Source organism: Ciona intestinalis, unplaced genomic scaffold (genome assembly GCF_000224145.3).
Source record: "Ciona intestinalis unplaced genomic scaffold, KH HT000098.2, whole genome shotgun sequence".
Taxonomy (NCBI): Eukaryota; Metazoa; Chordata; class Ascidiacea; order Phlebobranchia; family Cionidae; genus Ciona; species Ciona intestinalis.
Genome location: NW_004190420.2, coordinates 27,754 through 50,609, shown reverse-complemented (window position 1 = coordinate 50,609; position 22,856 = coordinate 27,754). Strand labels below are relative to the sequence as shown.

Below are 22,856 nucleotides of genomic sequence, written 5' to 3'. Positions count from 1 at the left end.
CTACTTCCTTAAACCTATAATGTGATCTTGACAGACGCATGCGGAGATGAATATAGTTAAAATAAAAATACCACGATTTTCGGGATTCCACGCATGACACTTATCTGAATGAATAAGCGCAATTCCGCGGTGAAATAGGTTTGGTGTATGAAGAATATTTCATTACACATTCTATATATGTTTCCTGTAATGCACACGGTGCACGCTAGACGTGCAAAACGTTGAAGGGTGACCTATGATGTGACTAAAGACGGGAAGAAATCAAAATATCAGGCAACTTATTCATCCATTATAACTAAATACGGAACTGTATTAAAATATTTAACCTTCGCAGCCAAAAGGCGTACGTTTGTATTCGTGGACGTAATGCTTGTGCAGTGATTCCGTGACTTCCTTCAGACTGTAATGTCTGATTAATATCGTGTTCTTTGTAAGCACTTCGTGCTTGTACTGCTTACAGAGGTAAGCTGGGAATCATCATTATGCGGAAAACATTGTTGTTATTATTATGATGATAATAATTCCACGATATCGTCACACGGTAATTTATGCACGAGTCGGCCATGCACACTTTACATGGCAATTGTAATAAAACTGTAAATACCACACTATAGGGGTTTTTATTTTTTGTTTAGCATCAGGTACAATACTTCTATATTTGGTGGCCTAACCGAAATACGTTATGTAGAGTTCTCAATAGTGAGTCTACTTCCGGGCCCGTTATGACGTTGCGTAATTAATGACGTCATGTGACCGCAAGGCAATTAAGTGCTCGGAGAATTAAGCGAAAGATCTCTTCTGTGATTCGTCGGATTAGATTGTTTAAATTTAGCTTATAAATCACTAAATTCGTCTCAATTTCTCGCTATCGATAGAGTTCGAACTGCCTGAACTAACATGCGGTAAAGCGTGTTTGGTGAGATGTAAAGAATGTGATGTCACTTTCTTGGACGAGGACAGCAAAATCGTGAAAAATCGTGAACTGCTGTATACCCATTGACTGACTGCACACGGAGAACAGAATTTCAAGCATAGTTTTCTTTACTTTTCTCTTTACTAAAATTGCGTAACGCAGTTTCGGTTTCACAAGTTAAAAATGTCACATTACCACTAAAATTGGGCATTCATTTACATTGCCAATACGCTCGTATGTAAATACCACAACAAGGGCCTACACGGGTGGGTTTCTTGGAATTCTTGTTTTGGTAGCTATTTCAAGCATCGGTCATGTATAATATCGTCTCTTATTTCAATTTTATAGGAATGAAATCGATTTCAGAAAAAAAAGTTTGTTTTGTTTAAACAGATATAACAAAGGTATGTAATATATTTTATTAATAGGGTCTTTGGATAAAGCTGATGTAAAATAATTTAAATTTAACCATGGATGGTTACTGTGTCGGTCTTGACGTGATGATGAGTGAGAAACAATTTATTTACAGTTTATTTTGGGAGTTTCTAACGCAGGGTTGGTATAATGACGCATTGAGCTATACACATCCTGGGTTGACGTACTGACAAACGACAGCGGGACAGCTAAGAGAATTATTTAAAATACGCGCAGTGAGAAAAAAGGTAAATCTGAGTATAAGTATTAGGTTCACAGCGAGGAAAAGCAGTCACGGTGCAACAGCATTCTGAATAGTTGAGAACCGTGCGCAGACAAGCAGGAAAAGATTTATTTGTTCGAGGCGACGCCTTGCATCATTCTGTTAAATTTTAGAATATAAGCATTGTCCACAAATCGTGCTGGCGTTGTTTTGTATACTGAAGTTGACGCAAGAAACGCTTTTACTCGCGTGCCTTTGGTCGCGCTGTGCGTCACAGCAAAGATAAAACGTTACAGATTTAGATTTCCCGAGAGTACTCCGAGATTTAGGCAGCCGTTTATCACGCCGATAACCGAATCCGATTTTGCGGAGCACAAGATAGTGAGGCGGATTAGCGTCAACAAATGCGCAGAAAAGTTTGCGACGAATTATGTGACATCGAGGTGATAAGGTACAATAGCCCCGGGCAGGAATGTTAACGGTTAAAATACGATGTTTTCAGTGGTGGTTTCATTTTTGTTTTGCTTTACAGCTGTGTGAATGTTTAGGTTTGTAATAAGCAAGAAATTTAAAACAATATTCACTAAACTAACCAATTGTAAATCTGTAGTTACAGGCGTTTTGTATATTAATATTTATTACAACCGGTTAAACATGTCTCCCGCAAGAACAACTTTTAACAACGTATGCGCAAGAGGAAACAAGTGTTTATTTCAAATGTTAACGATTGTCGCTGGATGGAAAGGCGTCTTACTTGTATTAGGGTTACAGATAGCCACCACAAACGCAGTGACTTTCTGTGATCCAAATGATGCAAGCACGTGTAGGTTTGGGGGAAGCTGTACGGCAGTAAGCTCGATTCCTCAGATGCTCTCTCATGGCTATCTACCGAGCCAGTACGTCTGTCTCTGCCCAAAATTGACGTGTAGTCTGATGCGACCCGATCCAATCTGCGCTTCCGACGGACGGTGAGTCAGATGATTATACCTTATGTAGAAAATCTGGAGCAGCTGTCGTTTCATAGAGTGCTTGAGTTAATATACCATTTTGTGGGAAACCCAATAACGTAACTGCCTTACATCTTTCAGAACCTACGTCAACGATCTTTGCCGCGAACTACAAGAATGCGAGATCCAAGCACCACTGGCGAGGAACTGCAACGGGTTTTGTGGACGTCAATGCAATCGTAAGTGGGAAATATATCAAGGAAAGTACGGTACTAAAAAACGATCTTCTTTCAGCAATTGCAGACAACGCCTACGACGATAGATGTCCGGCACCGTACAACAATTACTGCTCACAAAACGGGCTTTGTAGAAGCAGGAGAGGTGTCAGCAGTGGACCATTACAAGTTTATTGCCTGTAAGTTTAAATTCATTTCGTTTAATGTAAACAAATTGCGGAATCTAATGGTGCACTGATTCAAAAGACTCAATTCTAATTCGATATCAACTTTACTACAGATGTTTTACGGGTTACGCAGGCTTTCGATGCAAAGAGAAGACGCCGCGAGCAGTGGTGAGTGGCGATTAGCATATTATTGTTTTCGTAGGTTCCACGTAGGCTTGGCACGAGCTTTATTGCGTGACCAATAAAGCGAAGACCTCGTGCCACGGGCCACAGTTACAAACTTTAAGCCGCCGCATGCTGCATGTTGCGTTTATCTGCAAATTTTGATTAATAACCTTTTTAATGCATGATGATTTCGGTGCCTAACCCACGTCATAACTTGCATAACAGCATGCACACGACTGACACCATGAAAGGTGGTTAAAGGTTCGCGCTCTTTCTCTCTACACGACATGATGTCGTCCGATGCCATCCACCCCGTTTATTACGTATACAAAAACCACAATTAACCTCTCACAATCAATACAGCACAAACTCACATATGTCATGTACACGATAACTGCGGATAGCTTGAATAAATAATAACAATCCGGATCATTTCCTAACACCGCAGTAGCTGAACAAATCGGCTATAATGTACCCGTCGTTTATGTTGTAGCACAACGAGACACGTCCATGTCAACCGTCGCAAGAAGAGACATTGAATTACAAGTTAGCCTTCTTGTGTTGCCTCGGCTTTCTGGTTCTTGTTTTACTGCTTCAGATTATCTGTTGCGTCTGTGACTTCAGGTTACCTATAAGGTCAGTACTAAGAGTGCCTCATTTCAACTCTCTTTCTCTGGTTTGACAAAATCTCTGGATCTCTACTATGGTGCTATCTCCCTCAACAGGCTGCGTAACTACTTCTATATATTAGACCACCTATATGGCTTTCGTTTGGTGAAATTGTTGTTTTCTTTGTTGTATGTTGTAATGCCAAAAGGCTTCAGTTATGTAAATGTTGCACCAACCGCTTGCTCTAATGTTTTATGCTCCTATACCAGAAAAGTTCTTGTGCTAACCTATGTTTGCGTGTTACAGGAAACAAGATTGTGGAAAGAAGCTAAACTTCTGCGAACAATACGCGACTTCGAGGACAGATTGTTCACGTGACGTCGAATCGAACTCACAAGATCGAACAAAGAAATAACATCTTTGTCTTCAGCCTAGCCACTGTGGTTAACCAACAGTCTGTGCCAACTGCAGCTTGCTGATATTTATTGCAAGAAATCGGATATAGATGCCGAAATATCAAAGCTGCCTTATGTACTCTCGTGTTAGGTTGTTGACGTGATTTTCAACTTTTTTTTAATTTCTTTGGATTATTTATTATTCTTACTTATTTGCCCTACAGTTTCCTTATGTGCCATGTTGTTGCCGTACTTATTTCATTTGGTTTATGCGCTGCTTTATATGTTTTATCTCTATATTCCACCTTCTTACTGACAAACTTGTGTCGTCGAATTGCGCTGTGTTCTTAATAACTTATGGTTTGAAATATACCACAACGCGCAAAAAAATGAAGCATCCTGAGTTATATATGGTGATTTTACTAAATACGAGGATGTTCAAATAACCGCCAAGAAAGGAAGAAACTGAACACTTGCCTTCTTGTTATACGCCACACAATTCGGAATCGTTATATCCGATTGGATAATAAGGTGTAAGTGGTTGGCACGCCTTCGTTCACTCATAGAGAACTGGTTACCACACAGTACTGCAGTAATAAGCACTTAAAAAGTCGAATTAGACGCTAACTGACACTATAAAGCTGGTATTTTAATTAAATTTTACAGCCAAGCTGTTAGACCACAGCTTACGACTAAAAAACTCTATGTAATGACACAATTGTTTTGTTCTCTTTTTTGCAATAACTGCTTGTTTTGTTTATTATGCTTAAAAACATTTTGTTGGTTACAGAACTTGTTTTTGTTACTTTATAACAGAACGACCATCAGTTTTAAAATTAACATGGTGCTAAAACATAAGTGCGAAAACAAATTAAACGCAAATTACTACATACCGGAAACGGTCGTCACATCATTACAGTGTATTGGAAGTTTTCGCACTCATGACGAAATAACTTATAAACATACATGATACAATAGTTGTATGCATTGTGACAACATATTATTTCACCATCCAGTGACCTTCAAACCGAAAATTAAAGCGGGTATCTTTGTGTACAACCCATATTACACGCAGAAAGTGGTAATAAGCTCTCCGGGAATTCGTTTGCCATTTAATTTAAAACATTACCTCAGCATAAAGATTTCCGTAAAAAAAATGTACAAATAAAACGATTTTTAAAATTTATTTACGTTACAGCACGGCTACCACATTAGTGAACATTATAAGGTGTATATAGATACATAAGAAAATAGGCATACAAAAATAGAATGATCGAGTATGTATCGTTTTTTTGGTCGGCATAGAACTGATTACGGTTGTCGTTATTCGAGATCGGGTTACTGGTAATTTTGCTTTGTATTTTGATGCCTAGCAATAGTTGTTGGAGAAATGTATATGGTAGTCGGTTATTTGACGCCATAATCGATGGAATTGCGCACTGACCCGTATCGCTTACTATCTGTGTATGAGCTGTTAGTCACGTTTTTTTGCGGGGTGTGAAGAAACGGATTACATTTAAACGCAGGTAAAATACAAACTAAAAATTCGATACGAAGTTCTATCGTGTTAGGTTCGTTAGTAAAAACTGTATATCGTTGGTATAATGATATACAGTGCGGGATATGTTAGCCCAATGATCTCGTTTCTAATTTAACCAGACATCGAAATAATAAGCTTTTTGTGGTGATTAATAGATATACGATCTCGTATGTAACTGCAGGTTGCGGAAACTAGCGATACCTCGAAATAAGATTATTCTGGCGAACTTTAAGTCTTACAAAACAGAATTAATATTTCATCATAGAGAGATGGCCAAATAAACCCATTTTCGGCGCACAGCCGACCAAATCATGAAAGCTAAATGCATTGGCGCGGCAGATAAACCCGAAGCCACTCAAAACGCAATGAATAAGAAATTTGTTGTAAACAGAAACAGCAGCCTGTCACTTCATTCGTCAAACGAATATAAATATGTGGACGGATGTTTGTCACACTTCCAAATCCAGGTGCAACAGCAGTGGCAAGAACGGTATAGATATTCTCCCACAGTGCGTGACGGCAGCAAGTATAAAATCAGGAAAAACCCACGTAACCAGACCTCGGGGTGACGTCACAGCAGTGGTGATTAAATTTTGTATTCTTTTTTACGCGAAAATTGGTCATAGTTTAAGAATTACTTTAGAGACGCCTGATGGAGCAAAAGCACCATAAACAAAAAATGTTTTGGTAGTCAATACGCAGAAACTATTTTGGTTTACTTCGAGATTTTTGGGGGCATGACTGCTTGCTGGTGTCTGGCTGTAAAAATGACTTCCCCGAAAATGTGAAAAAACCTGATGCCCCGCGATTAGCGTAAGTCTTTTTGGCATTTTGTCAAGCGATCCGATTTACGTCGAATAGCCGCCTAAGGATAAGCTGCGGTTCCGTTTATATCGGTGCGTCTTTATCACTTTGATTGGGTCATAGCGTGGTCATCCGTACCTTGTGCCGCGAGAACAAACCCAAAACATTACACAACGCTACTCATGATGCAATAATTACAGCGGAGGGCGATACGTAATCTAAGAGCAAGAACTACGTGAAGAAATAAATTCTACAGTGTTTTTAACGCACAAATAATTAGGAAACTGGCAACTTAATTGAGGACCAATTACCTGCGACCTAGTTTCATAGCATGTGCAAAACATAAGACGGCGATTGAAGATATTGCTTAGTAGGTAATATGGACGAGTTTTGAAGTGCTTCTGTCAGCCGCAAGCGTCGAAAAAAGGCTCATCATTGGTGAGGTATGAAGAGAATGCGATACTTGGTTGAACCGCAGGTCGAGCGACAGGCAGGTACTTATATGACGTATCTTGATTCGGTGGGGCCAAGGACCATTCGTAGTTCTGCAGGAGACGGCTCGCTACGTCACGTAGAATACGGCGAATTAGGTCAGTTCCAACACAACATCGCGGCCCCGAGCCAAAGCAAAGTACTAAGTCCTCTTGACCAGCGTTACTGTGAACATGTGATTCAATCAGCGGAATTCATAATTTATGCGCACGGTCATTGTTAGGTAAGTAAATGAACCGAGTGACAAAGCTGTAGCTATGAGTTGTAAATGACTCAGTTTTCAGGACTTTACAGCCGTTGGCTTAATAAACACACACTTTCGTTCAGTTTCAAGAGAAAGGTCTCATCTATGCGTTAAGATAAGCCGAAGTACTAACCATGTGATCCATCGGTCGGGATTAAAGGAATTCGGCTCCGGAAATACCTCGGGATCTCGATGAGCGGCATGAGTGACATACATGATCGCGTAATCCTGAAAATAGTAAGCGCGATGAGGCCATTGAGCTTGAAAGGCGAGCTGGTAACTTTATATTCATCCACTTACTTTCGGTAAATCATAACTTTCCAAAGTGGTGGTTCGCCGCACCAGACGACGACCAGCAAACAGAGGCGGCCACATTCGCTCCACTTCTAAGAGAACGCGATCGAGAAATTTAGAATCGGTGCGCGCCCGTGCCCGTAAGGCCTCCTGTAGACGGAATAATGCGATTTGCGGGAGGTATTTTTGGGTGACATATTAAGTATTTACCTTGTCGTCGCCTGCCATAACGATAATGAATGATGTGATGAGAGAAGCAAACGCTTTCGGTATTACAGCGGATACAAAGAGAAGTAAATGTTGCTCGAGGGACTTGCTGTTTGAAAAATCGGCGTGTCTGAGTTTTGCTGCAACACTAGCGTCACCTAGCGAACAATTGATTTTCGCGCGTTTATATGTCATTGTTTAGTTGTGTGTCAAACAATGTACAGTAAGTGTGGCAAGTTGATTGGTAAGTTATATTAGGTTTTAAACAATCTGGATTTTATTTTTGTTTTATTTTGAATTGAATTATATAGTTTATTACTCAGAAGTAGAAACCTTTTATTAAATTTGTTACCAAGTTAACTTAAGTTTTTACCAAGTTTATACATTTGAAGCTAGATAAGCTATCTATGGCTGATGTAACTGTAGTTATATATTACAAGCCAACTTTGACCGTAATTTTATGCTTTTCTTAATTTTAAGTGGATTGTTTGTACAATAGAATAGAAAATACATTACATATTTTGAAATTACTAAATTTGAATCTATTACAAATTTTAAGTGAATACCTTGTCCATTTTGACCCAACAAAATTGATCGAATTATAGAAAGTAGTTTCTCTTTTGCTTGAACAGCCAAACTATAGGTTGACTCACCCGCTAAGGGAATTTTCAAGGACACAGGAACAGAAATAATTCCTGGATAGTTCAATGTTACAAATAAGATGTTTTAGGGTGATAAGCCAACTCAGGTCTAAATTGCAGGTTCTATGGTATGCTTTGCCACAGGTGATAACACAAATAGAATATTTAATTAATGAATTCCAACCAGGCTTTCATTATCATATATGCTATATTTCTTTAAGCTATTATTGTTTCTACATTACCCTGAAACAGTATTTTAGGCAATTATTTAGGTAGTAACATCATGCATGAAACTGAAGTTATTGTCACTGATAGTTTATCGGAAAAAAAGGAAAAACAGATTAACAGTTTTTATTTTGAAACTTTTAGTATATATATTCCAAATTTTTTTAAAAACTGCTACATTTTCTAACCATGCCAATGCTGTGTAGCAAGATGAGTTATTTCTTCAGTTTGGTCCAAACAGGATTCCGTTTTGATGCCCAGGAATAATTCCAGGCACATTCGAGTCATTACCCTCTTAAACTCAGGGTAGATGTACACTGGTTCAGTTCTGTAACAAAATGTTCCTAAAATGCTGCATTAAATCATATATATATTAAGAGAATATCAGGTTTAAAGCCTACCTTAAATGCAAGGATGAGAGCAGAGGTTCACATAACCTGTAACAGAAAATAGAAGGGTGAAAAAGCAGTGTCTGAGTTCGGGTAAAAGTTCACAACATTAAATGTTTTAAAACCTTGGTTATAAGTTTTTAACATAAAAGCAATGTTAAGAATTACACGAGTATCGTCTAATCATGGTGTACACGTTTATTTGTGCAAGAAGGGTTACTTTAAGAGTAAATAATGTGTCACGTAATATGATGTATGTATATGTGGTTACTTTCTGCATGAAATGTTATTCTTTTAAAACAAAGGTGACATGGGTACTTTATATTTTGTTTTAAATACTTAACAACCAGTTAAGCACATATATATATCACATATTATACACCATTTTATTGAGTTTTTAAAGAACTCACAGGCATCATGTTTACTCACCTATTCACTGTTTCTTTATAAAGCTCCATATTTTGGAAGCAGTTCTTGAGGCAGTTGTGTAATTCATTGGCTGTCACATCATTTTCAAATACAATGTTATCACCATACAAGCGATGCAATATACTTTTATAGCCATGCTCAATATCATTGGCCATTTCTAAAAAAAACAAACAGGTCATTTTCTAATCACTTTGTATTGAGGTATAACAAGTTACGTAACTTAAACAATAAAAATCATTGCGCAATGGCGGTTGTAAATATAAGTCAGTTTAAGGAGTTTTATCATTTGTCGTTATAGTTTAACAGTTACTACATATGCATTTCATTAAGTAATTTACAGGTTTACAAAAAATATCAATTGCTAATGTTAAAAAAAGACAGCTACACATACAGCTATGTTAATATTGAAGAATGTGCGTGAAGTGCGTTAAAGATTCTTTTTTTGTTGAACAGTTCTTCTTGTTTTTATTTGTGTTGTTAGATTCTGTACATCTTAACACTCAACATTTTAATTTTGAATTCCTACATCGCTTGGCGGAAACCACAACGGAACTTTCGAAATATGTTTTGTGTGGTGCTTAATTACTGCACAATTAGCTTTTAGGTAATTCAATTAACTGTTCTTCATCTTGTACAAATGTAATTTTGCATATTCTTTAAAAAAATTTTAAATCTGCATATTGGGAGAATGTATTTTTACAAAAGCAATATATATACAATCATTAATATTCGTTTTTTAAATGTGTTAAGCACACCGACCTTCACTGAGCAGCGTTTTTACAGCCTGAGGAGAACATACAAATATTGTTGGGTTGTTGAGTATCCTACATTGAAAAATTCGGGAAGAATGTTCATTTATTCGGGATGTAATAAACTTGGTTGGATCGCTGCAAAAATAGAGAAAACATTAAATACCGTTTTAAAGGGGCCTGATACGTAACTGTACCGTAAGCCTATAGTAATGCAAATCTTAAAATTATTAAATATACACCTGGTACCCTATCTAGACTGTTTATTTATCATACTGATATTATATACAATGTAATAACCAATTCAATTTTACCTTAAAAATTCCCTTGATTTGTCACCAATTATAGGGTATCCAATTGTTCCTGGCACCTTCATTGTGATTATAAATAAACAGCACCAAGATGACAAAATACAAAACGCGATTGCCTAAATATTGATGCTATAAAATTATCTCCATGTTTTTCTATGGTTTGAAAACATGATTGAAGATTTTTTTTCAAAAGGCGAGGGATAATAGTAATACAAAAGTAGTAAGTTAAAAAATTTTGAATTAATTTTTAATTTTTTTAAAAAATCCGTTGAAATGGAGTAACCCAGTATTGTCAAGTTTTTTTAACATCACTTCCTCCAAGTGACCAGCACTTCATCAGTACGAAATCTCTGCGTGCACCAGGAGTCCTCAAGCAAGTCTTCTTTCTTCGCTGCTTTTAACCCTGAGCTAAACATTAATGAACCAGCTTGTGCAATCATGGCTCCATTATCGATACAAAATCGTTCATCCGTTGCAAAAAGCTTAGCCCCACGCTCCGAAGCCATTACCGCCATCATTTCCTGTAATCTAACATTACAACCAACTCCTCCTACTATCAAAACTTCTTGGGAACCGCAATGTGCCATCGCACGCTCCGTTATTTCAACTAACATCGCAAAGACGGTTTCCTGTAAAGAATAACAGAGGTCTTCTGCGGTACACTCTCCTGATGTTATTTTTGTATTGGCTGCTGTTTCTATAAATGATAAAAGGCCAGAAAAGGAGATATCCATTCCTTTCACAGTATAAGGAAGGTGAATATACTTTTTCCCTTTTTTTGCCATCTGCTCAATGTTATAACCTGGGCTTGGATCATTAGAAATGTGAAGCACTCTCGCAAAGCGATCTAGGCAGTTTCCAACAGCTATGTCAATAGTTTCTCCAAATATTCTGTACTTCTTATCAGCATAGGCAATGACTTGCGTATTGCCACCAGACACATAGAGCACTGTTGGGTTTTTTGAACCTGTGATAAGTCGACCCATTTCAATATGAGCAATGCAATGATTTACAGGAATAATTGGTTTGTTCCAAAGCTGTGCAATGGTTCTGGCAACAACAGCAACTGAAACCAATGGTGCTCCCATGCCAGGGCCTTTTGTGTAAGCCACACTATCCAAATCGTTTGGCGAGATCTGAGCTTCGTCTAGCGCTTGTCGCAAAATTGATAAAATCCAGTCTTTGTGATGCTTTGCAGTTTCCCTTGGCAGAAAACCTTCTCCAGGGGGTGTTATGTAGGTGTGTCTGGGATTAGAAAGCACTTTTCCATCTTGTATTATTCCAATTCCCAGTTTGTTTGCACTTCCTTCAAGGCCAAGTACAGTTGGCATTTTAAAACTAAATTTTAGGCAGTGAGAAAACAGTTCTGTAACATAATGTGACGAATACATAAAATGCAATTGACATTCAAATAACACTGTGATTGGGGCATATACATATTTAGACATGCGGTTTAATACAATATATAGTGGTAATGGTAAAGTAAGATATGTATAAATAATAAATAAACACTACCTATTGTTATAAGTGATAGCCTACTTTATTAAAAGCTGATGTTGCAATATAATTCTATGTTAGAAAACTACCAGGCACTAAAATATATCAGTTCATTAGATGAACATATTTTTTTTTTAAAGATACAATATTACAGTAAAACTATAACTGAAACATGTAACAGTTTAATGCAGTGATTAAGCATTGTGCATGCGTAGTGGCTGTTAGATAGGTATGATAATGATACACTAGTCAATGGTAACAAACCGAAGTTATTCATTGTGTTTATTATCAGACCAGTGTAGTACCAGGTTTAAAAGGCACTTGCTACTTCAATTCTTTAAACCACTTTGAATTAATGTTTATGAACAACTAAATGATAAGTTCCACAATTACCAAATGAAATGCACCAAAAAATGTTGGGACCACTGCACTAGTTTTTATTACTAGTAAAAAAATAGACGGTAATGCAAGTATGACATATATATATATAAATGATAAATACAGGGCCTGAGTATGTGTTCCATTTTATGCAACATTTCTTGCCTCGAAGAGCATTTTAATAGCTTTCTGGAATGAACTTAGCCACGGAAGTGATGATTTTGGTTCAACTGCCCTGAGAATAAGAGAGTGTGTAATTGCACTGTCTTCTTCATCTTTATATGTGATTTTAAACCCAGCTGGTGTCTTCTGTGTTCCTGCATCTCCAGAATCAGTAATAATGAACTTTATTTCAAGGAGTTTGGACAGTATGATCTTTGGTGGGTTGGCATCAGCTTTTGACTTCTTTGTATGAACCAGCTTTAAAATTCGATGATCTTTTGAAAGTTTGCAGTCAAATTCTCCAAAGCTTTCACTGGAATTAGCAATTGGTTCTGATACGGACATCAGTGTACCCTGTGTTAGAGCAGGGATAGATTTTTCGTAAAACTCGGTTTCAGCTTTTGAAATTACAGCACAGTCATAGCAATGCCGGACTGGGTCCATGAAGTACATTCTTTTGAGTGGCAGGACATAATGAGTGCAGTTATCACAAAAACATAAACCACAACGTCTGCAGTGATGGCGACGGTTGAAAAAGTCAAAAGACTTTTTGCACGACTCACAAGCATTGCAGTCTTTATCAGAAACCCATTGCGGCTCAGACAGAGCAAATGGAGAAGCATACATATCTGATACAGGAATCATACGCAAACCACTTGCAGTTTTGGCCAGTTTATGGCCGTCTGATGAAGATTCCATCCCCCCCTTCGGTATATAAACTTTATTTAAATTAAATATTCCTATACACTGCAGTTTTTAAAGACTGATACATTTAGGCTTCATTTCAATACAAAGCATAAATACACAGCATGAACAATGAAAAGGGCTCAAAATTTAATTATTTCCTGTATTGGATGTCATAGAATTATGTCATTTTACAATCCACCGAATGCCACAAGTATCAAAACACCAGATGTAAATAGCCAATAATTTTAGTAGCAACCATTGCTATTTTCTAATGTTACTGATACAGAAAATTAGTTAGGTATAACTATGTCATTTAGTTAGGTATAACTATATAACTAATTTAGGACTTTTGTTAATGAAAGGTACTGGTACCTTACTTTAGTATTAAAATAACAATATAATGTAACCTGTCTGATATAATTTGTGAAAAAGATTTCCATCAATTCTTACATACTCAAATATTTGGTTAAAGAACAAATATAACAAGAAATATCACAAACAATGAAAAACTAAAACCCCCAAAACAACTCGGGGATTTCCCCATGCATACAATGACGTCAGAAGTGATCAGGGTACCACTCCATCATATTACTTCATCAAGCATATCTTACCATTCTCAATCCATAGAATAGTCAAAACGTTTTGTTTATAGTTTTTCAGTTAAGCATTCAGCATATTCGTGTTAGTTAGCAACAAAGCTTCTGTTTGGTTTAAAAAATGTCAAAATCGTCTGTTCCGTAAATACGGAATGGTGATGTTCCGCTTATCATGCGGCGCCAATTTTTTTCAAGAAAATCAAACCTAAAATTTTTCTTACGATTAACGCGAATACAGACGTATACAATTTGTGATTCGTTTTTTTCCCAGTGGAACTGCAATAGCATTTACACGTTCACGGTTTAGTCTTTATGTGAAGCTTTAATGAAATGGCAGCTGAAGCATATCAGGCACTAGAGAAAACTCTTTCTGCAGATGAAAATGTTCGTAAACAAGGTTCGTTTGCCTACTTGCATGGTTTCATACGTAAACAATTAAAAATATACACTTCGTTTATTATCGTGCTACATCAATATATTGACATTATAATACACCATTTCCAATTACAATATGTTGGTCCAACACATTTATATGTACAAAAGTATTTAATTGCCTAAACCATTTATGATTAAATTTCTATTGAAATATTGTATGTGGTATATATAGGCCTATATAGTTATATATATTAAAAGCTGATTTTATTTTTTCCCAAATAGCTGAGAAATATCTAGAAAATGTTGAAGGAAATCCTGGGTATGCTGTTATGTTGCTTAAACTTGTTGATGATGGGAGACAGCAACAAAATCCCGGGATGGTCCCTCTTGCTGCAGCAATCACCTTCAAGAACTTTGTCAAACGGAATTGGCGTGTTGTAAGTAGCTTTTAGCCTTATATTGTCTCAAACATTTTTTTGAAGTAAAAATTTACTCAGTAAATATTGTATTTTTTGTAGTATTTAATATATGAAAAAGCATGTGCACGTGTAAAGTCATTAAACATAGCCTACCCCTACCTGTATTTTTATGTATAAAAAAAATCTGTTTATGTTTCTAGAACGAAGACGAGGCATCCAAAGTTTCAGAGCAAGATAGAAATACTATAAAATGTACTGTGGTTGACCTAATGTTAACAAGCCCAAAGCAATATCAGAAGCAACTGAGTGAGGCTATCAGTATAATAGGTGATGTTATATTGATGATACAAGTTAAAACATTGTTAAATGTTTGTTAAATGTTTTATGGTAGTTAAGTAAATGTAACTTAGCTTATCCTCCTGTGGTCATCGGCATTTGTTATAACACTGGTGTCCCGTTACACAAATAGTCTTGCTTAGATTGTAATAAAAGCTAGATCCCGTCATATTATGATGCATTTTAAATTATTGTTTTTATTTTAAACTAAACAATGAGGCTGTTGTTTAAAACAAACCTAACTGATAATAGTGGTTATAATTAATTGATTTTTAAACCTAACCAAATGCTAATCGTCAGGTCGGGAAGATTTTCCAGAAAAATGGCCATCCTTGCTTGAAGATATGAACAAGAAATTTCAGTCAGCGGACTTTCATATTATCAATGGAGTTCTACAGACCGCACACTCACTGTTCAAACGGTAAACATGACAGTTTTTTTATAATTCATCAATTGAAATACCAGCAACTTCTACTGCCTACATATATTGTGTTTCAAAGTTCCAAAGCATCGACATGCAACAGACTTTTTGTTGCAAATTTATAGCATTTAGTGGTAAATTACTATATTTTAGTGGAAAATTTATACCATAATAGCATTTACCCAAACTTAATGGTTTCATACCTGTTGCAATAAAATAGACTTTATTTGTTTCCTTTATTTTATTTTTTTGTAATTGTTTGAGAAAGCCACGTGCTGCTTAAAAGTTACAAGTACTAAGCTATGAACCCACTGATTGTTTTACAATTTTGCCTAAATTTACCCCCTTATTCCAGATACCGGCATGAATTTAGATCAGACAAACTGTGGACTGAGATAAAACATGTTCTCACCACTTTTGCTGCTCCTCTAACAGAACTTTTTGTCAACACTGTCAAACTTGCTGAGCAACATTCTGCTGACAAGGAAAGCCTGAAGGTAAGATTCTCTTTTGTTTGTTTTTTTAAGTTTTTTAATGCTGTTATATTAAAAAAGGCCAAGTTAGGTTTTTTGGTGATGTTTTTATTTTGTATCCTTTGAGTTTATTATAATTTAAGTTTTTTATCAATTTTATATAATACAATATGCCAAGTTAGGTTTTCTTTTATGATGTTTTTTTTGTATCTTATAGGTGCTTTTCAGCTCCCTGGTTCTAATATCAAAGGTCTTCTACAGCTTGAATTATCAGGTAATATGTTTGAATTGTTTAACCAGTCACTTTATCAGTTATATTTGAAAACTTGGGTTTATAAATGATGTGAGTTGATAATTTGTATAGAATATGTATTTTTTTTGATTTGTGGAATAATGGGTGATGCTCTACACATTAGGCCTTAGCCTTTTTGCTAAGGAATTCTAAAAATAAAAAAGTGGAATCTGGTTAGGCCTATATTTTGTATGCAACAAAATTAAAAAAGATTTATTTTAAGTGCTGCAAACATTATTTTAAACATTTTTTCCCTTTACAAATCAGGATCTTCCCGAGTTTTTTGAAGATAACATGGAAACTTGGATGAAGCATTTCCATGCTTTACTTACAACAGATAATGCTATCCTGCACACACAGGTAGGGTGGGGTAATTACCAATTGCTCATCAAAAATATGGTCTGACAAATTCAAGGTGTGGACTCTCATTTATCGATTTGTAAATGTTAATTATGAGCCATATTAAAAACCAAAATCTTGCACAAAGTTGAAAAGTGTGGTAACTGGTAAGCACACAAGAATAAAAAATGGGCCGAAAAGTACGCCTCCGACTGGGATGCGGTGTCGTGGCACCGGCCGCACAAAGGAATTAAATGGACTTTGTTGAAGTAATGGGCCCAATGTGGCCTAAATCCTAGGTCCTTGACAAGGAACTTGCTCTTAAAGAATCAATAATAAATAAAAAAAATACTTCTTTTAAAACTTTTATTGTTTTTTCCCACCAGGGTGAAGAAGAAGCAGGATTAGTTGAGTTACTTCAATCACAAATATGTGACAATGTAGCTCTTTATGCCCAGAAGTATGATGAAGAATTCGCAAAGTTTCTCCCACAGTTTGTAACTGCTGTATGGAATTTGTTGGTCAACACTGGAAAAGAAGTAAAATATGACCTGGTATGTGGGAAACACTGGTAACAGTGTAACATTCAAAACCAATCTTTATTTTTTTAATCGATTTCTAAAAATTCTACCCAAATACCATACACCTAAAATGTTATTTCAAACTATTCAAAGTAAGTCATATTTATTTTATCCTTGTGGTTTTTACAATCATTTTAACTCTTACAGTTGGTATCAAATGCTATTGGATTTTTACGTTCTGTATGTGAGAGACAACAATACAAATCCTTGTTCGAAGATGAAGGTGTCCTAGTTTCAATCTGTGAGAAGGTGACCCATTTTAAAACAAATATATAACTTAAAAAAATTATATGTTTGTTTTTCTAATTATTTACCATAATTATGATAATGAAAGTTTGGATGAACAAAATATATATTTTTACCATTTATTCGCAATGCTTTGTCGCTATCATTTTCATAACATGGTAGAGTTAGTTTATATAAAAGTGTTAAATACTTTACCAAATAATTCTGTCTTAAAACAGGTGGTGGTTCCTAACATGGAGTTTCGAACGGCTGACGAAGAACAATTTGAAGATAATCCTGAAGAATACATTCGGAGGGATTTAGAAGGATCAGGTGATTTTAATTTTGATCGACAAAGTTGGCTGCCTACCAAGTTGCTGAATGGCGCAGACAATGATCAGTATATATATCTATGCATTGTTTTAGTTATGTAACAATAAAAGTGCCGTCATGTTACTGCTTACTACTTTAGCAGTACAAGTCCTAGGAACCGAGGATATACATATATATATGTATATATATTACTACAGTAACCTGACAAACATATTTTCTTTATAATGCCACGCACTAAATATTCAATTTGGTTAAAAAAATTTGCCACAGCCCACAAAGGCTACAGTGACCTTTAAACCTTATGCTTATGTAGTTTACAGTTATGTTCTGACTGCTTAGAAGTCCTAGTTTCTTAGATTATGTTTAACAGAATATAGAGTCTTTCTAACTGTTTTAGTCCGTATTATAGAATTTATAGGTTTATCTTGTGGATAAAACCTAACCATGTTTTTCTCTGTTTTTAACTGAGCCTGAAACCCTAAAAAAGGATACTGCAGTATTTATTCACCCAAAGTATCGTATATTTATGCCGGCCCACTTCTCCATGCAGATGTTGACACGAGAAGAAGGGCGGCATGTGATTTGGTTAAGGGACTCACCAAGTTTTTTGAGGCACCTGTCACTCAAATATTCTCTCAATACGTGGCCAGCATGTTGCAACAGTATGCTAGTAACCCCGCTGTTAATTGGAAAAGTAAAGACGCCGCAATTTATCTTGTCACTTCGCTTGCACAGAAGGGTTCAACAGCAAAGCACGGAACTACGCAAGCAAATCAACTTGTGAATCTTGACGAGTTTTTCACATCACATATTCTGACTGACCTGAACCAGGAGAATGGTAGGTACTATTAATGGTTATGCAGGATTGCCCCAACTTTTATATCCGGTGATAGTTAAACTCACAATCCCATGAAATAAATTTCACATCATTAACTGTAATGTATATTAATGATTCTAATGAAGTTTTTAAATGTTCAAGGTTGGCCTGCCTTTTCTGCTACCTTAGCGGCTTTGGCAATGTATTTGATCTTACCTACTTTTTAGTCTGGTAATAATACCTAAAAAATAATTTAATTGTAGTAATAATATAATAATTCGTACTATTTACAATTCTTTAAAAAGTTCGTAGGTTTGTAAATTCACATCATTGCCTAAAAAGAAATTGCTGAACTTATATTTTTCTGTTTTATAAAAAACGTTGAATTATTGTTTTCATCACGTTTAACATCATCTATTTACAGTTAATAACCTTCCTGTGTTGAAATCGGATTCCATTCGCTTTGTTGTAACTTTCCGCAATCAACTCGGTAAACCCAACTTACTCCTTGTCTTTCCTCACCTCACTCGATTATTGACGTCAACAAGCCATGTCGTTCACACGTATGCTGCTCATGCTATTGAGAGATTGCTGATGATAAAAGATGGCAATGTTCCTTTGTAAGTGTGTAGTATAACAGTTTAACGTTTTTTATTATTTTTTTTGTTGTTTTAATAAGATTCCGCAAGTAAAAAAAAAAATGTTTTTTGAATAATAAAAAAAAAATTGTTTTTCCAATAAGATTCCGCAAAGAAGATGTGCATCCTCATCTTGAGTCGTTGCTCTCCAACATCTTTGGAGCCATGAGCATGGCTGGCTCGGAGGAGAATGAGTATATGATGAAGGCTCTCCTCCGTATTGCTTCCCTTAGCCAGGAGACAATTCTACCATATATGCCAACACTTGTGGAAGGCCTTACACAGAAACTTACTATAGTGAGCAAGGTCGGTTACGTGGGTAAAGTAAATCATATCTCTTCAACTATTTGTTGGAATAATTGTGACCCATATAAATGAATGAATGAATAAATTTAACTTAATTTATCTATGAGTGGTCGGAAAACGATGCCAGCTCACGAGTTACAAAGTATGTTACTTTGTGGGGGATTCTTTTTTGTGGATATTTTCATTTATGTGTCGCTGTTAATTTGGACAGCCTAATAATAACAACTAGGTTGCTAACTAACTGTGCAGCATAATAGATTATTCCCTGGTGTGTTTGCCTGTAAGACCTTACCCATTCTAGTCATTTATATGTTTATATATATATATATAAATATATATATATACATTTTATTATCTCGTCATATTAATCAGCTGCAAAGAAACAGCTTTAAGAACTCAAGTTTTAAAATTTCCATGTTTCCACCACTCTACTCTATACATTTACTGTGTTCTTTTATATAGGGTTTAATTTAATTTTTTTTGAAGGGTTTAATTTAAAAGTTAATAAAACAATATGAGTAACCCCTTACACCTTAAAACAATATGAGTAACCAAAACATTTATAAATAATCACAGAACCCAAACAAGCCACACTTCAACCATTACCTATTTGAGGTGTTATCACTTTGTATCCGAACAACATGTGCTAATGACAAAAGTGCGGTGAAGAGTTTCGAAGCCGCTCTGTTTGGAATATTCACCGATATTTTACAGCGAGATGTCACAGAGTTTATTCCTTATGTCTTTCAAGGTAAATGTGGAACTTGTATCATTTATTGTTGGCAGTTTATTGCTACATCGTTTATTCTTAAATAAACCAAGAGCGTTTTCCATAAATATAAATATTCCTATATTCCATATATATCTCTTATGTGACTTTTATGGCCATACCAATTACCAAGTTAGTATCATAATATCTTAAATTAAAAATGTTCTTTTGTTTTGGCGCACCAGTGATGTCACTATTGCTCGAGCTACATGAACCTCCAGTACCCGAGACGTACATGGCTCTCTTCCCCCACCTACTGGCTCCTGTGCTGTGGGAGCGACCAGGTAACGTCCCTCCACTTGTCCGTCTCATGCAAGCATTCATTGAGAAGGGAGGAGACGGTATCGGGCGATCTGAAAAGTTCAACAATGTGCTGGGAGTGTTCCAGAAACTAATTGCATCTAAAAGCAACGACCATTTTGGTTTCTACTTGCTTAATAGCATGGTGGAACATATGCAGCCGTGAGTAATAAGCCCTACAGTCCACAATGACAAGTTTGTGTAATGTTATGTTGTTTTTTATTGTTAAATATACATATACATACCTTTATAATAGATACAGAATATCAAAGTATAAGATTTTAATGTAAAGTTGTTAAATTATATGAAATTGTAAATCAAATGTAACATATAGCAAATATAAAACAAAACTCTGTTTCATTTAACTGTAAAAACTAAAAGAAAATCAAAACTTGAAAACTGCATTATTATCCTGTTTATTTAACCCTAAAATATCAAATAGTACAAACAAAACAACATAATTTATTTTTCTCAGGGATCTTCTTGCTTCCTACATGAAGCAGATCTTCTCTCTTCTCTTCCAACGATTAATGAAGAGCAAGACGAGCAAATATGTGAGAGGTCTCCTTGTTTTCTTCTCACTTTACATCATCAAAAATTCTGCTGATTCGTTTCAACAACTTGTTGATTCACTCCAGGATAAGTAGGAAGTTTTATTGTTAAAATTTATTGTTTTCTGTACTTTCACATGATTGTTTTCAAGCTTTTGGTGTTCTTTTTTTTCTTTTTTTGCAGACTTCTTTTCTTTTTTTGCAGTCACAGTACTGTACTTTATAAATTATATTGTTTTGTGAACTTCATGTTTTATGAACTATATTGACCAACTAGTGTACAAAGCTTGCAATGTAAGCGCTTAACAGAATGAATTTCTAGATATTTTATGTACAGCTCATAAAAACGTCTTTAGATTTAGGGATTAAGTCGAGTGTATTGTGTTTTATAACTGCATACTCACACAACATAGCACCCTCAAATTGACATTATCAATATATCATAACATACATTATCTATATATTATAGTAAAAAAAATTAAAATTTAGCCTTAATTTTGTACTGAAGGTCTGCCTATCAAACATACTTATATTATTATTTTGACCTAACATTTATTTGCTTTATCTGGATATCAAAAATATCAACATTAAATTTATATCACCCACTCTATCACAGAATGTTCCGCATGGTACTTGAAAAACTTATTATCAGTGAAACGCAGAAGGTATCAGGAGCCATGGAGCGTAAGATATGTTCGGTTGGAATGACCAAACTACTTACATCATGTACTGCACTTCTCGATGAAAATTATTCTCAACTTTGGTAAGGCTATACTAGCTAGAATATGATCAATTCATTCAAGTTGGCCAGCATTAATTTTAGTAATTTGAATTTTTTAATATTTGGAATGATTAGAAACTAAGTGAATACTAAACAACACTCAAAGTTTGTATTTAAAATGTTTGGCTGCTAGACCGAACCAACATGTAATTTCAGAACTACGATGCTAAAATACCAAAACAATTTACTCTGGTTTGCCAAAATGTAAAACAATTTTTTTAAGGAACTTTAATTTCCAGGGCTCCACTTCTAGAAGCGCTTATTGGTTTATTTGAATTGCCACTCGATGACACTGTTGCTGATGATGAACATTTTATTGAAATAGAAGACACACCAGGTAAGCATCAAGACCATTTACCTTTACCTACAATTATTCTCACACCACTTTAGGTTACCAGACAGCGTATTCACAACTAGCGTTCGCTGGTAAGCGTGAACATGACCCAGTATCGGTGGAAAACCCAAAGTTCTATCTTGCCCAGCAACTTTCACGGCTTTCCAAGCATGTACCTGGAAAAGTAAGAGCATGTACTTTTAACACTTGTCACCTCTAAAGGACTATGAGTGTAGATTTTCTATTACTATACAGAAGACATATAAGGTTATCCAGGGTTATATGCACGCATAACAGAAGTAATCACTGTGGTTCAACTCAATGGCTGATATAATAAAACTGTATAGAAATCGAAGCATCCTAAGTGTTTGTGGCTTCTTTATTACTTTTTACGGCCTTTTATAATGGTATTGTTGCCTGAAACTTTAAAACATATCGTTTTGACAGTTGTATTAACTATATTTTAGATACCGGGAATGTTAGGTTACATGAATCCGAAAGCCAAAGAATTCCTCCAAGGCTACGTCACCGCTGCACAAGTCGATCTCTCGTGACGTCATTGGCACGCACTTCTACCATTATGTCGTCATAAGGCTGTACCTTGAAGTTCTCACTTCTGTCAATCATCATCGCGAAAAAATTCAATCTTGTTTCTGCACACTTTCTCATTGCGGCTTCTCCAATAAATTTGTTTACGTTATATATCCCTCTGGTTTGTTTGTTACCGGTTGTACGATTTGTATTTTGCCCATATTTTATGCAAGGCAAAGAGATTCTTACGTGCAGAAACTTACCCGATGCTCTGTACAATAAAAGTTTAGTCGGAAATGAATGGATAATTTGTTTAAGAGT

The 22,856-nt window shown here is 35.7% G+C and overlaps 4 protein-coding genes across 7 annotated transcripts; 2 read left to right on the top strand and 2 right to left on the bottom strand.

Annotated features, from left to right (window-relative positions):
- Positions 1–1,633: 1,633 nt before the first annotated feature.
- On the top strand, positions 1,634–4,464 carry LOC100176959. Of its 3 annotated transcripts, none has more exons than XM_018815727.2 (6): positions 1,636–2,518; positions 2,639–2,736; positions 2,792–2,912; positions 3,014–3,068; positions 3,562–3,701; positions 3,981–4,464. In XM_018815727.2, exons 1-6 carry the CDS (start codon positions 2,091–2,093, stop codon positions 4,087–4,089), a joined length of 951 nt encoding a protein of 316 aa, XP_018671272.1. In that variant the 5' UTR covers positions 1,636–2,090; the 3' UTR covers positions 4,090–4,464. The 3 variants fall into 3 exon arrangements, with proteins under 3 accessions (XP_026694397.1, XP_018671272.1, XP_002130945.2); XM_002130909.5 differs by having other exon boundaries at positions 1,640–2,518; positions 3,559–3,701; XM_026838596.1 differs by lacking the exon at positions 3,562–3,701 and having other exon boundaries at positions 1,634–2,518.
- Positions 4,465–6,188: 1,724 nt separating this feature from the next.
- LOC100178518 (beta-amyrin 11-oxidase) lies at positions 6,189–10,549 on the bottom strand. Its single transcript, XM_002130749.5, has 10 exons — positions 10,398–10,549; positions 10,094–10,221; positions 9,335–9,491; positions 8,918–8,953; positions 8,705–8,844; positions 8,217–8,345; positions 7,654–7,808; positions 7,450–7,593; positions 7,283–7,377; positions 6,189–7,070 (listed from the first exon to the last, which is right to left on the bottom strand). The coding sequence occupies exons 1-10, from the start codon at positions 10,457–10,459 to the stop codon at positions 6,818–6,820; spliced, it is 1,299 nt and encodes a 432-aa protein (XP_002130785.1). The 5' UTR covers positions 10,460–10,549; the 3' UTR covers positions 6,189–6,817.
- On the top strand, positions 7,852–22,706 carry LOC100185603 (exportin-2). 2 transcript variants are annotated; one of them, XM_009863125.3, is made up of 21 exons: positions 7,852–7,894; positions 13,986–14,111; positions 14,372–14,526; positions 14,709–14,835; positions 15,145–15,265; positions 15,621–15,762; positions 15,956–16,012; positions 16,298–16,390; positions 16,756–16,923; positions 17,098–17,199; positions 17,415–17,508; positions 18,059–18,346; positions 18,750–18,945; positions 19,068–19,269; positions 19,846–20,020; positions 20,224–20,500; positions 20,814–20,981; positions 21,506–21,652; positions 21,910–22,007; positions 22,061–22,188; positions 22,472–22,706. In XM_009863125.3, exons 2-21 carry the CDS (start codon positions 14,045–14,047, stop codon positions 22,556–22,558), a joined length of 2,892 nt encoding a protein of 963 aa, XP_009861427.1. In that variant the 5' UTR covers positions 7,852–7,894; positions 13,986–14,044; the 3' UTR covers positions 22,559–22,706. The 2 variants fall into 2 exon arrangements, with proteins under 2 accessions (XP_009861427.1, XP_002130634.1); XM_002130598.3 differs by lacking the exon at positions 7,852–7,894 and having other exon boundaries at positions 13,695–14,111; positions 22,472–22,704.
- zf(fyve)-2 (zinc finger protein) lies at positions 11,762–13,553 on the bottom strand. Its single transcript, NM_001078427.1, has one exon. It carries the CDS (start codon positions 13,128–13,130, stop codon positions 12,417–12,419), a length of 714 nt encoding a protein of 237 aa, NP_001071895.1. The 5' UTR covers positions 13,131–13,553; the 3' UTR covers positions 11,762–12,416.
- Positions 22,707–22,856: the final 150 nt, after the last annotated feature.

Excerpts from the sequence above, each read along its gene's own strand:
- LOC100176959 (XM_002130909.5), top strand. The coding sequence starts at position 2,091 with ATGTTTAGGTTTGTAATAAGCAAGAAATTTAAAACAATATTCACTAAA. Across the intron at positions 2,737-2,791 it reads TTGTGGACGTCAATGCAATC|CAATTGCAGACAACGCCTAC; the intron begins GTAAGTGGGAAA and ends ATCTTCTTTCAG. Across the intron at positions 2,913-3,013 it reads CCATTACAAGTTTATTGCCT|ATGTTTTACGGGTTACGCAG; the intron begins GTAAGTTTAAAT and ends ACTTTACTACAG.
- LOC100185603 (XM_009863125.3), top strand. The coding sequence starts at position 14,045 with ATGGCAGCTGAAGCATATCAGGCACTAGAGAAAACTCTTTCTGCAGAT. Across the intron at positions 16,924-17,097 it reads AAGAAGTAAAATATGACCTG|TTGGTATCAAATGCTATTGG; the intron begins GTATGTGGGAAA and ends TAACTCTTACAG. Across the intron at positions 18,946-19,067 it reads AAAGATGGCAATGTTCCTTT|ATTCCGCAAAGAAGATGTGC; the intron begins GTAAGTGTGTAG and ends TTTTCCAATAAG.
- LOC100178518 (XM_002130749.5), bottom strand. The coding sequence starts at position 10,459 with ATGAAGGTGCCAGGAACAATTGGATACCCTATAATTGGTGACAAATCA. Across the intron at positions 10,222-10,397 it reads AAATCAAGGGAATTTTTAAG|CGATCCAACCAAGTTTATTA; the intron begins GTAAAATTGAAT and ends CTATTTTTGCAG. Across the intron at positions 9,492-10,093 it reads AAAAACGCTGCTCAGTGAAG|AAATGGCCAATGATATTGAG; the intron begins GTCGGTGTGCTT and ends TGTTTTTTTTAG.